The sequence below is a fragment of the Ascidiella aspersa genome, chromosome 9 (assembly GCF_963924565.1).
Source record: "Ascidiella aspersa chromosome 9, kaAscAspe10.2, whole genome shotgun sequence".
Classification (NCBI taxonomy): Eukaryota; Metazoa; Chordata; class Ascidiacea; order Phlebobranchia; family Ascidiidae; genus Ascidiella; species Ascidiella aspersa.
Genome location: NC_139455.1, coordinates 7,534,780 through 7,548,481, shown reverse-complemented (window position 1 = coordinate 7,548,481; position 13,702 = coordinate 7,534,780). Strand labels below are relative to the sequence as shown.

The window sequence follows — 13,702 nt, the reverse complement described above, 5'->3', positions numbered from 1 at the left end:
AACAACCAAAAGAACCAAACGAACACCAACCTTGGACACCAGCTGCCAGGTCTGTCGGCGCAGCTCGCGTTTCTCGATCTGGTAACCCAGAATCTTGCTGCCGCCATCGTCATCAGGTCGTACCCACTGAAGCGTGATGCTGCCCTTGGTCGTTCCCGCCGACTTGAGGTCACGTGGTGCGCTGGGCGGCTTCACGATTGGCTTGCAGACGACCGCTTCCGACTCGTCGCCGGGCTCTGATTGGCCGGCCTCGTTCACCGCCACGATCCTGCATTTTTTGAAAACGCAAGAGTTTGAAAGATGCAAAGGAGCCCTTTTGAGTGAGGTTTTAGCCTCGGATGTTTTGATTGGTATTACAAGGCGCGATGTTGTGACGCAATAAAGCTGCAGTAAATGAGACATTTTCGACTAAAATTTGGTATTTTGGGTAAAAAAAAACTGCGTAATTAAATATAAAACAAGTAATTGAACATTAAAGTTTATAGCGTGAATTTTCATTGATGTAATACCTCGATTTTAAAAATAGCTTTTTAAATAACAAATGGACCCAGCGTAAACAGGCATAGAATATTGGGATTAACCTCGCATTATTTTACCCTAAAAATACAAACAGTCAGTTTTACCTGAACATGTACTCGAACTTGTTGGGCACGAGATCGACCACCACGAACTCAACGTCGGGAACGTTCAACTCCCAGGGCACGAAGTCCTCTTCCCAGCTCTCCGTCTCCACTTCGCGCTTGCGCAGCTGGATGACGTAATGCGTCACGGGACTTCCCCCGTCCATCTCCGGGGCGCGCCAACGCAGGCGGCAAGTGCACTTGGTGATCTGAGAAAACATTATCACGGCTTGTTAAGCTGAACGGAAAGCCGAACAAACGGTGCTGTCATATTTTGGGTGAATGCTTGATCAATAAAGGGTAGTGATTTTGGTGGGTTGGTTTTGTTTGAGGATTGTTTTTTACCTCCATGACATTTGGTTTTCCAGGCTTGCTTGGCGGCTTGACCGGGTCCCTGGCCCTAGTTCCTTCGCTCGGCTCACTGGCAGGCCCGCATCCGGCCACGTTTTCAGCAGAAACCCTGCAAGGCAAACCGATAGGTTATAAATCTGTTTCAAAGCCACAAAAATCCATAGGTTTGCGCTTCCTTACCTAAAAGCGTAGACCTTGTCCTTTGTCAGTCCAGTCATCCTGTATGTGAGCTCGTCAGCATCCAGCGCCTTCTTTTGCACTCGCATCCAGTTGTTGTTACCCTTTACGTTCATTTCCAGGTAGTAGCCGGTCACCGGCCCGCTCCCGTCCGACAACGGCGCACGCCACGTCACGGTCATTGCGTCACGGATGACGTTGCAACACTCGGGCGCGTTCGGCGCCGGCGGCGGCCCGAAGGGGTACTTGGCCACGATCGGGGCGCTGCACTGCGGTTCGCCAACGCCGATTTGGTTTTCGGCGGTGACCTAAAAATTACAAGGGAATTTTACGTTACTGAAATATGCTTTAAAGTTAAAAAAAACACGCAAATTCAAGTCATTTTTATAAAGTTTAATAAAAAAGTTTGCTATGAAAATCAGTTTAAACACAGACAATATAAAATATTGTACATAACGATAACTAAATCCGTTTCCTACGACATATACCTGGAACTCGTACTCTCGCCCTTCTATCATCTTGGTCGACTCGAATCGCAGCGAGTCGGGCTTAACGGTGCCGCTCAGCTTGGTCCATACGTGCCGGGTGGTTTCCCGCCGTTCCACAGTGTACCGGGTCACGCCGGTGCCGCCGTCGTCGGTGGGCGGGGTCCAGACCACGGTGCAAGAGTTCTTGGTGATGTCCTCAATATCTGGAAAAGATTGGGGGTAACGTTATAGCCGTGTCTAGTCCAATAACCAGAATATATAGAATATGTCTTTTAGGTTAGTTGACTCACAGTGACGGGGAATTTGATTTTTTACTTACCGACTGACGCTGGCTTTCCCGGCTTGTCCATGACCTGAACGTGGCAGTTGATGGAAGCTTTGCCGAACTGGTTCTGGGCGAAGATTGTGTAATCGCCGGAATCGTCTCGTTTTGGCTAAAAACAAACAAAAAACGAAGGGCGATTAATTAGGAGCCAAAAGCGCGCACAATTTTTTAAATATTCGTTGAAATAATATCATAAAATGTATTTAATGTGTATGATTTACCATCAGCACTCTCAGAGTCGACACTCCATCCACCAGGTCAACGGTCACGCGTTGCCCTGGAAGCAGGATGACGTCATCGCGGCTCCACCGGGCGGTCGGAAACGGTCGGCCGGCCACCTTGGCCGGAATCTCGATCATCGACCCGGCCTTGACCGAAACACCGTCGATGACCGACTGGTCAAGTTCGACAGTAGGAGCGGCTGAAATAAATAAATAAAGTTTTAGTTTTGAAACTCTAAAACGTGGTATGCTGTAGACAAATTTTTTTAAATTGTGGTAAAATATTTAAGATATATTGGGGCTAAATTTATTTAAATTTGTAGGGTTATCACCTTCGTCGGATTGAATGAGGATCGGCTCTGTTGGGTCGCATGGCTCTCCTGGTCCCAGGAGGTTGATGGCCTTGACCCTGAAGCACCACTTGGTATCGGTGGGCAGCTGTCGGACCGTGTACCGCAACTCGAGTTGCGGAGTAATGTTGTCGGCCTTGAAGCGAGCCTGTTCTTCGCCTTCGGGCCGCTTTTCGATGATGTATCCTGCAAAAAATTACGAGTGATTAGTAAAAGTAGCTGATGTTTTTAAAATATCAAAAAAATGCGTGTTACCATTATCCTTCGCGATTTGGCTGTGTTTAAAAATGCTTATGCAGCTATAAGGTAATCACAGTTTGTCTAACCATTCGTACGACTTCTACCTGTAATCGGTTCGCCGCCGTCCGACTTGGGCATGCTCCAGCTCAGCGCGCACGAGTCCTTCTTCACGTTCGAGCAGGTCAGGTTCCTGGGCATGTCGGGTACGGTAGGAGGGTCAACGGCCAGCACGTCCTCGGCCAGGGACACGAACGGCCCCTTGCCGTGACGGTTGATGGCGCACACCCGATAGCGGTAGGTCTTGCCGTTCTTCATGTCGGCAACGCTGCACTCGGAAGCGTTGCAAGAGCCGGGCATCTAAATATAAATATGCGTCAGCGACGACCGTCCTTTTTTGTGTCAGAAGGTTATGGCAAAATTTAAAGTGATCTATTTTATATGAGCAGAAAAGAACCATTAATAGCTTTTGGGTAAAGCTGCGCATCAATTACAAACTTAAAGCTTGCGATTTTCATAACAACACGAGGGACATTACGCATTCTGGTAAAGGTTTTAAACTATGTCAGGTGGAAAACAACAAAAAAATGAAAACACAACAACTTAGAAAACATTTTTTGACACCGTTGTAGCGGAATTGTTACCCTCGTAACATTCGAAAACGACCCTAACCTTTGTCCAGGCCATATGGGGCGGGTTGCAATGTGTGCCACAAATTCAGCAGAGGTTGTGACAAAATTTAAAGAATTTATTTTTATATGAGCAGAGAGGAACCAAGAAAAGCTTTTTAGTAAGTCTGCAGTAACACGGCAACTTTGCTCTCGAGGTGTCCCGAAAACGACCCTAACCTTTGTCCAGGCCTTTCGGTTCTCCTCGTTGCGTTCGACCAGGTAGGTCGTGATCTCAGCACCACCGTCGTCCCCAGGTGCGTCCCAGGACAAGTAGCAGCTGGTGCTACGAACCTCGGCGATCGTCAGATTGCCAATCGGTCCCGGTTTACCTGCATTCGTTGTGTATATATGTGAGCGGGTGGTTTATAAGTTTATCAGGCAAAAGGGTGTGCCGTGACAATGAGACAGAAAAAGTCGTATAAAATAATTTAGGGTGAATAATGTGTGAAGTGATTAATGATAACTTAGGTTAAGGCGGGACTGTGGACGTTGAACTGCGGCTTAAGCCTGTGAAAAAGAACAGGGTTAAGTGGAAATTTCGGAAATAATTCTAAACCATAAGTAGACTATTTAAGGTAAAATTATTCAGAATGTCGGTCCTCGGGATTAAAATTAGTCACTGATAAGAGCAAACTGAAAAACTACGCGCCGAAGCGTACAAGAAGACTTAATAACCTAGCGTTTTCTTACATTTTTGCTGACACTGTTTATTAAGCCATTAACATTAAATACAATGAACACATTTTTACCGTATACAACGACGCTGAGAGTACACTCGATTTTTCCCTGGTCGTTCTGCAAGATCATCTGGTAGTCACCGGTGTCCAGCTGACGCTGGCTCTTGGCAATGGCCAGACTGGCGTAGGTGGCGCCGCTGTCGGCCTTGGCGCGCTCGTCGCCGCCGTCGCTCAAGATCCGACCGTCGCGGGTTCGAACCCAGGCGACGGCGGGCGCCGGCAGACCCGAGATCGGGACCGTGATCCTGATCGCTTCGGGCTCGATTACCGTGATGTGGCGATGGCATTCGGGCAGTTCAAAGCCTGGCACTTCTGCGAAGTAAAAATATTGCGGTTAAACGTGATGAATTTTATTAAAGTCTTAAAAAGATTAAATATAAGAGTTTAGGCGACAAAAATTACTGTTTTCTTGACGGAATTCTGTTGCGTTTATTACTCAAACTATACTTTTAAATTTTAAATCGTAGCACTAATGTGGTATGCGGCATTATAAAAAAATGCATATTTTTCACACTTTAAAATCAACGAAACTTACTCGTCTCGTCCTTGGCCACAACAAAGGGCGACGCGTCAGACGGCGCTCCCTCTCCAATAGCGTTTATCGCTTTTACGCGGTACGAGTACTCGTGATTTTCCTCGAGGCCGGTGACCTGGTAAGCGAGCTTATCGACCGGTTCCATCTGGCCCGCTCGGTTCCACAGGCCGCTCTCGTCGGCCTTGTCCTGGTGCTCGATGACGTACTCGGTCACGGGGCTGCCCCCGTCCGACTTGGGCGCGTCCCAGGTAAGGTCGATTGAACCCTTCTTGACGTTGTCGTAGCGAAGGTTGCGCGGGTGAGACGGGGTTTCTAAAATGAAAAAACAGTTTTAGAAATTAAGACAGCTTTTGCAGATGGCGATGCCTTAAACAAAATTCTGATGGGCAATTCCCAAAATGACTGAGGTTGTTTAAATATTTATTAATCGAATGATAATATTTTAGAAAAGATATAATAGAACTCCTAATGATACGCGTTTTGTTACTGGCTATTCCTTAGTTTGTCCAATTTAAAATACCTAGAATTCTTTTAAAAATAGGCTTTAACAACTTATAGTCTTACCGAGTGGATCTTGCATCTTGGTGAGCCCTGTCGGGGCGCTTGGCTTTCCAATTCCTGCTGCGTTTTCGGCTAAAACTCGGAAGCAGTATTCCTTGTTAGGGGTTACTTCTGGCTCTGTGACTGGCGCTTGAAACTGGTCTCCTTCCACAATGGCACACCTTGTCCATCTATACCAGAGTAAAGAAGGTGAGGGTTTATATGTAGTCAACGGGTTCGATTGGATTAAATCGCAGACTAATGAGGTGTCAAACGATAGTTGCGCAACAGAACATTTACGTAATTTGTTATATAACTTGCATTGTTGGATATCGAGAATTGGTGGTTTGAAGCAAAAAATTTGCTTTGTGTATTTTGTTTGCAACTTACGTTGTGTGGAGTTTGTCTCTCAACTCAACCACGTACAAAGAAACTGGGGCACCGCCGTCGAACGCGGGTGCCTTCCACGTAACTGTGACGTAGTCGTGACGCACTTCGGACAAGGCCACACTCTGCGGTGCTTCGGGCAGTTCTAGAGAAAAAACATATGCGAATGCAATATTACACCAACTTTGGGATGAGCAATAGTCTATCTTGTATAAAAAATGGGACAGCGTTTTACAGCAAACTGCTAAAGTCAGTGTTTAGTGGTAAAACGGAAACGAACTTACCGAACTGCGCCTTTGCAGTGATTGGGTTTTCGATCATCACCGGCATTGAGAGTCCGACTTTGTTCTCGCACGAAACGCGGAAAAAGTACGACGAGCCTTTGGTCAGCTTGTCAACCTAAACAACAAAAACACGTTAAACCACCACTGTTTTAATGTGAACTAAATTACTGGGAACAAGTTTATTACAGCTGACGGGGTGGTCAACAAATGCTTTGGTAGGCTGCAAATATTCACCTCGATTTCGGTTTCCATTGCATTGTCGCACACGGTCTGCCACATCTTGCGCTTAACGTCGCGTTTCTCGACCTGGAAACTCGTGATCGGGGAACCACCGTCTTCGTCGGGCTCCTCCCACTGCAAGGTGGCGCTGTTGGCCGTGATCTCGGTCACGGTCAAGTTTACAGGGGGCTGTGGCCGATCTGGAAACGAAAAGAGTCGTGATCACATGTATATTTGTCGGAGGAGTGATGTTGCGGGTAAAATGTTTTATAAATTTATAGCTTACCGATCACTTCCACATTGATGAAAACGCTGCTTTCCCCGTATTTGTTCTTGGCTGTGACCTTGTAGCGCCCAGCATCGCATCTGGTAGGCTTTTTGAGATGAAGTCTGGTGCTACCGTCTGACGTAATCACACTCTCGTCGCCAACGCGAACCAGGGAGTCTTCCTTTTCCTACGTTAGACAAAACAAGTTTAAATTTCACTAGCAAACTTAAGTAAAGAAAAATCCAATTAACGGCGGTAGTTTTGTTTAAATGATTTGATATATATTTAACTAATGACATTTGCAACACGGTTTACATTCCGAGAAAGACAAACCTTTAGCCAGGTGATTGTAGGTATAGGCATGCCCTTGTAGACAATGGACACTTCGCTCGGGCTATCGGCCTTCAGCGTAAACGCATCAATGTCGGTTTCCAGCAGAGCTGGAACGGCGAGGTCGATAATAGCGGTTGTCTGGACCTCGGTGCCAACACATTGTGCCGCATAACGACCACGGTCGTCAGCAGAGAACTCAGCAATTTCGAGCGAGTGTTTCTTGCCCTGTAACGGAAGTTATCCATTTTCAGCGTGACCAGGCGCACTCAACGTTGATTTAACAAGCTAATTACACATTAATTTTCCCAACGCACCTAAAGGTTTGAAGCACTGACGTTAAAAACAGAAACTACTGTGAAACTGTAAGTGCAAACAATAGCTAATTCGGCATTCATTCTGCGTCACAATAACGATTGTCTTACCTCGTTTGCCACTTTGATAGCATGTCGTCTGTCGTTTTTGATGATATTGGAATCCAGTGTCCACTCGACGTTGGCGAACGGCTTGTTCAGCAAACATTCCAACACACAGGTTTTGCCAGGTTCGCTGTCCCGGTCCCAAAGCTTTTTGTCGAATCTAAGCGGCGCCTCATTAACAACCAGTCGCGCTCTCAGCTCGTTTTCGTCCAGGCGGCAAGAATAGGTTCGCTAAAAAGCAATTCATGATTTGCGACTAGTTGCAAGCAAGGGTAAAACACCCGTTTGGTTAGCTGTGCAGTTATTTACACAATTTTAAGCTATTTGTTTACCGAAAAAACGCCAGGAAAAGGTGGTAAACAATTCTTAAGCAGTGTAAACCACACAAACATTATTCTATAAAACTGGCAAGTATCGTTTCAGATTAGTGATGCGCATATCAAATGTTGAATCAATTATGAGGCTGGGCTCAGAAAACCTGAGCTTTCGCCCGTATTCATTTTTGCCAATCGTTCATCATCATATCGATACATGCCTAAAGGCCGGGATTCGAACCCTTGCCTTTTAAAGCTGACGCCAAGTGCTGAATATCAGCGCAGAAAAGCAGCCACGTAAACTAAGCCCAAACAGTCATTTTAATAGGCTTGCTCGTGAAAGAGTGGAAACCGAGAAAAAAGGAAATCAATGGAAAAAGTCTAGACACGTGGAAAGGAAAAAGTGCGTCCCTTTTTCTCGCCGCTTTAGCGTGGTCTCTCTCACGCGCAAAACAAACAGCATTTTTAACGATTGGTAGATTTTACAGGCTTAGTGCAGTTAGACTCCCACGAATATTGGTTTTACGACATTTTTCCCAACATTGTGTGCCCCAATTTTTCGTAAATTGCGGTTTTGCAATTTTGGAGGGTATGAATTATACAAAAGTAACCAATATTGAACATAATTAAATTTTAATACTAGAATATTACCTCATCGTCACCGCGTTTGCTGTCCAAAATCACCAAGGTTCTCATTAAGCCGCTGGCGACCACTTGGCGCTTGGAATCGCCAATGATCGGCTGGCCGTCCATAAACCATTGTACCTTGCCGCCCAACTCGGTAAGCTCGACGTCAAAGCAGCCACGCTGACCTTCTTCTACAGAAACGTCGTCGAGCTTGTCTGCTGCGAACTCAGCTGGCGGTGGTCCTACCAGCAAGCGCGCTTTACAGACGCAGTCGGCAACCTAAAAGGAAATGCGATGTTAGGCCAACCATTGTTAGCCGGCATAAGGTAAATGCTTGGCCTGTAAACCGAAACAAAAGGAAGTGTTTAAGCATATTAACGATATTTTAGTTAGCGGTGGAAAAATAAAAAGCAAGCATGTTGTACAATGTCTTAAATTGATTAAACCTTTGCCGTTATGATTGAATGGTCGTCTCGCAGTGTGCAATCAGCAAAGCTAAGGAAGTATTCACATCCTTCGCTTCTTATCGAAACTCCATTTCCTTCTTGCAAAACCTTGCCATCTCGTGACCATGTCACCTAAATAATAAAAAGCATTATGCTATTTATTTCATCCATGCCACAAGTTTAGTACCAACACGCGAAAACTGTGACGTTACGAATTTTCAAGTGGCGTAAATTTATTTATAGTGAATGTTTTTAGTGGCATTTTGTAGATTATATTGCGTTAGCCAATCATTTACAAGAAGTTCATGCGATTCGATAACGTTTCTTTAAAACAACTTTTACAAAGTATATAGATCCCGTTTTGCTTTACCTCTACTCCTTCCTTGTTGGTGGTGCCGACGAACGTCGCCGTTTCCTTTGCGCAAACCTTCACATCGACGGGCGGTACTTCGAACACAAGCGGGACAACGTGCATCTGCACCACTGTCGACTTCACCACGCCCTCACAGACCGCGTACACCTCTCCGATATCAGACAGCAGCGCATCCTTAATGATCAGCGTGTGGATAAGACCTCCTTCGGTGGCCGTGACCTTGACCCGGCTCTTGCTGTCCTTCAGGTAGGCCTCGTTGACTTCGGCGTCCTTGACGAACCACACGAGGCTGTATCGCGTCTTGCTGATTTGGCACTGGAACAGCGCGTCGTCAGTAGCGCGGCAATGCACGTCTTCCGGCTCAGTCAAAATTCCAGGCGCGATTTCTGAAAATCAACAGCAGTATGTAAATTACTAAAAGTTAATCATCACAAAAAATAAAGAACTTTGACACACGAAAAACATATTAGAATGCGGACATTTTAAACGTTAGGAGGGTTGAGCAAACCAGCGGCTTACCGTTGACGGTCAAGTGGGCAGTCGTTGCTGTTTCTTGGTCGCACACACGCACAGTGTAGTCGCCAGCCTCGTCCATCTGAGCCTCGGCGATTTCCATACGACGGACAACTCCGTCGGCCACGAACTTAAGGCGGTTGCTTTCGCTGACAGACTTGCCGGCACAAAGCCACTCAACCTGAGGAAAAAACAGCTTTAAAACCTAATAATGGGATAAGGGTTTATTATTTTATGATTTTTCTTAAAAATACGCCTGATTTTTAACGTTAGAAGTCCTCCTGATTTTGCGATCCAAATTGTTTATATGATATCGTACAATGAACACTTACGTTCACGTTGGGTCGTGACAACTCGCACTGCATCGTGACGTCATCGCGCTCGGTGCACGTCACCGCTTCCAGTTCTGTCACAAACCAGGCGGGCGGGTAGCCGACCTCCAAGCTTGCTTTAGTCGTTTGGTCAGCGAAAGAGCAGCTAACAACGAGACTGTCCTCCACAGTGCAATCCTTGATCGTGAGTTTGCGGATCTTGTCGTCTTCCTCTACCAGAAATCGCTCTCCGGCTTCCAGGAGCTGCTCGCCTAAACGCCAGTTGACCTTCTGGTCACGAGGAGAAACTTCGCACTGGAAGACGGCTGTTTCCAGATGGGCGATCGAAACGTCGCTGATGTTGGCCAAGAAACGAAGAGGCGCCTCTGCAAACACAATTTTTGACATGTTAGACTCTCTTGGTTGTTAACTCATAAACTGTTACACACACGCATTAAACCAACTAAATATCAATATAAATTCATATATCGTTATATTACCTTCGATCTTCAGTGTCGCGACTGATTTTGCGAATCCGGCCACCAGCTTGTATTTGCCTGCGTCAGCGAAACTTGTCCAGGGTAACGTTAGCGTATGAACGCCCTTGTTGGCCTGGATAATTACTCGCTCGCTGGCCACCACTGGCAAGCCGTCCTTGTACCAACCGACCGCCATATCCAGGTCTGAGATCTGACAGCTCAGAGTGATCTCCTCTTTCTCGAAGGTTTCAGAGTCGACGAGACGTTTCAGGAACTTGACGCCGTCTGAGTAACAAGAAATCGTTTATTTTTGTACTTTATTTTATACCTTGCTATGACATTAGTATAAGTAGCAAAATGTGGAAATCCTAAATGTAAACTTGCCGGAGTAACATCAAGGTGTCACTATAAGTTACAGAAGCTTTGGCCAATCGCGGATGAAAATATACTCTACATACCTTTCACAGTCAACTGTGCTGTGGTTTTCGTGTCGCCGCACACGCACGTGTATTTTCCCTTGTCGGCCTTGGTCAAGTCCTTGACGATAAGGGAGCGATCGCAATCGACCGCTACACACTCGTACTTGTCGCCATTCTCGACCGCCTTTCCGTCTTTGGACCACTTGACTGCTCCGACTTCCCTAAAGGCGCAAACAGGTGGATTTAAGGTGACTTTCTGAGTTAGAAATAGGCTAACAACTATTACCAAGACACAAGTTATAACATGTGAAATTTGGAGGATATAATTATGTCGAGTAAAAGTGCAATTTTCTTGTGTGGTCATATGGCTCAGGTTAGAAAGGCGAAGCTTTTCACCGTAGATTGTTTACCTTGCCAAAGTGCAGGTGAATGTGATCGAAGGCTGTTCTTCGACTGCCTCCTGGTCCTTCATCTGTCCCACCACCTTATTAGGCTCTAGTGTCACGGCAAGACGGGCGTCTGTCTTGACACCGCGCACCTGACATGCGTAGTAACCCTCGTCGCGAATCTGATCATATAGGAATACATCAGTTAACGATATAATTGTGAAATCAAATTTAGGGAAATTTGATTAATACATATTCTATTATCGGACTTTTGTATACTAGGTTCAACCATTGCTCTTACAGAAACGTTCTTGATCTGCAGTTGCATTTTGCCGCCGTTGCGTTGGACAGTCAAGTTGTCAGACTGCTCAATCGGTTTTCCGAACTTGGTCCATTCTACAGTAACCGGCTTATCGGTCGAAATGTGGCAATCGAACGTAACGTCCTTGCCCTGTCGCACCGAGGCCGACTTCAGTTCCTTTGTGAACTTGATGTCAAGTTCTGTAATAAAAACATATGATTAGGACCGAATGTAAAGCGAGACGTTGGTGGTTGTTCGTTGCTTTTATCAGGTTATTATTCAGGTTATGCGATTGTTGTGTATTTTTACAAACCTTTCACTGTCAAGACGCATGTGGTCACAGAGTCGACAACGTCACACGTCCACGAAGCTGTGTCACAAACAGCGGCATCGGTAAGTACCAAGCGACGTACAATACCCTCAGACTCAATCAAGTATCTGAAAATAGCAAACAGCATAAAAAACAAAGTCCGTTTGTAGATGTTATACAAAATAAATGAAAGATCCTTACTTGTCGCTTGCTTCGACCGCTGCGTTGTCCTTGAGCCACGTGACATTGGCGTTGGCTCTGCTCACGTGACACTCGAGAACGATCCTGTCCATTTCTTCGCGGATCATCTCACCATCAAGCTTCTTGGGAAACTCGACAGGTGGCTCTGCAGACAACATCATGTTATGTCACATAGGTATGCTAATGTTATTGTATTTATGCTAATATTATTTGTATTTTTCTATTGCTTTAATAAGCTGTTAAGCAAGGGGCAGGCAAAACCCGGATGTATGAAATGCGAAGACCTTGGTTGATTTATGTATTTCACCACTCACCGATCACAGTAAGCTTCGATGTTGTTTCTGCTGTCTTGGAGACAAACTTGATTTCGCCAGAGTCCTCAAGGGCGCAAGAAGAGAGCTTCAATGTGTGAAGTGTGTCCTCGTCCGTCATCTCGATCTGGTTGTTCTTGACTAGCTTAACGTCATCTGAGAGGGGAAATTGTCATTTAAATTTGTATCCGAACACGCTTTTGCGTTAATAGGTTTGCTACTTACTCTTGTACCAGATGTGCGGCACATTGTCGTAGTTGGTCGAGGTCGTGAAAACGGCGGTTTCCTTTTCGATGACAGTGAGGTCTTTAAGGCCCTCGACAATCGAAACCGTGATTTCTATATCAAAGTAAACATCATTGTAATTCCATCCTTGACGTTTTAATTCATACTCAAATCGTGCCTAGAGTAGGCTATTATGTTCTTATACAGCAAACTGAAATCACTTACCATCCACAAACAACGTCGTGGTGGAGGTCTCCTCCTCCGCCTGAGCCACGATCTCGACTCCATAGTCCTCCATGGCGGCATGGTGGATGGTCATCCGGTGGACGGTGCCCTCAGTCTCCAGCTCGACGTTCTTGGTGCGCGCCATCTTGGCACCGTTCTTGTACCAGATCACCTCGACGTCACTGTGACTCAGCTCGATCTCGAGCTGCATCTCGTCGCGCTCCACCGCTCTCACCTTCTCCGGGAGCGCGCGCAGAAACTGGATGGCGCGAGCTGAAACCAGTGGAAGTTTGTTTTAAGTGTTCTTTGTTTTGATGTGTCCGCGCAGACATTGTTTATGCATGTATCAAAAAAGGAGGAAATCCTGTCAGCCACTGCCAAGTATATAGCAGCATATTTTAGTGTAGTTTCCCGTTATGTAATCATATTAGAAGGGCCGCATTGATGACTGGTATTCAATATCTAACAGAAAAATCATTGTACCTCGAAAACATTTTTTAAACCTTTAAGGGTTGCTAAAAATGTTGAAATGCGTCATTTTGATAGTAAGACTAACAAGCTTGATATTTATTAGATAAAACACAATAAATCCACGATTCTAGACTCACATTGCACTGTGAGCTTGGCGCTGGTTCGCGCGTCATCGGCGTCGCACGTGTACTTCTTTTCGTCGTCGAAGACGCACTGCTTGATCACCAGCGTCCTCATGCATCCCTCGGAGCGGATCTCGTACTTTTCCGAGTCACGGATGATCGCTCTTCCCTTAAGCCAGCGCACCTCGGCGTTGGGACGAGACACCTTTAAAAAAGATAATGGTTAGTTGTATAATGTTAAGTTGTTGAATCGTTAACCATGTTCGATTGTTTACCTCGCACTGGAACACCGCTTGCGCTTTTTCTTCTAGCGTCAGGTCCTCCAGCTGAGTCACGAACTCCACGAGGGGTTCCATGACGGTCAAGGTGGCCTCGCTGGATGCCTTGGACGCCACGAACTTCACTGCTCCGGAGTGCACGCCCGTCACCCTGTTGATGGTGAGGCGGTGCTTGCGACCGACCACATAAATCCTGTATGTTACAGTATGGTAAGTTAAAGACAGGTTCTA

General features: G+C 45.9%; 1 protein-coding gene across 1 annotated transcript in view; it reads right to left on the bottom strand.

Annotated features, from left to right (window-relative positions):
- LOC146132147 (titin-like) overlaps positions 1–13,702 on the bottom strand; it is a 170,250-nt gene that overhangs the window by 75,050 nt on the left and 81,498 nt on the right. The window contains 35 exon segments of the mRNA XM_083397226.1: positions 31–268; positions 624–829; positions 966–1,080; positions 1,152–1,456; positions 1,637–1,839; positions 1,956–2,070; positions 2,183–2,382; positions 2,515–2,718; positions 2,877–3,129; positions 3,618–3,769; positions 4,190–4,489; positions 4,713–5,024; positions 5,277–5,443; positions 5,643–5,784; positions 5,924–6,038; positions 6,158–6,342; positions 6,429–6,597; positions 6,744–6,968; positions 7,166–7,390; positions 8,125–8,379; positions 8,547–8,678; positions 8,917–9,305; positions 9,439–9,613; positions 9,765–10,129; positions 10,244–10,507; positions 10,681–10,862; positions 11,052–11,209; positions 11,329–11,528; positions 11,642–11,766; positions 11,840–11,984; positions 12,154–12,306; positions 12,376–12,489; positions 12,601–12,873; positions 13,209–13,398; positions 13,469–13,664. Of these exon segments, the coding sequence (XP_083253352.1) occupies positions 31–268; positions 624–829; positions 966–1,080; positions 1,152–1,456; positions 1,637–1,839; positions 1,956–2,070; positions 2,183–2,382; positions 2,515–2,718; positions 2,877–3,129; positions 3,618–3,769; positions 4,190–4,489; positions 4,713–5,024; positions 5,277–5,443; positions 5,643–5,784; positions 5,924–6,038; positions 6,158–6,342; positions 6,429–6,597; positions 6,744–6,968; positions 7,166–7,390; positions 8,125–8,379; positions 8,547–8,678; positions 8,917–9,305; positions 9,439–9,613; positions 9,765–10,129; positions 10,244–10,507; positions 10,681–10,862; positions 11,052–11,209; positions 11,329–11,528; positions 11,642–11,766; positions 11,840–11,984; positions 12,154–12,306; positions 12,376–12,489; positions 12,601–12,873; positions 13,209–13,398; positions 13,469–13,664 (7,147 nt within the window).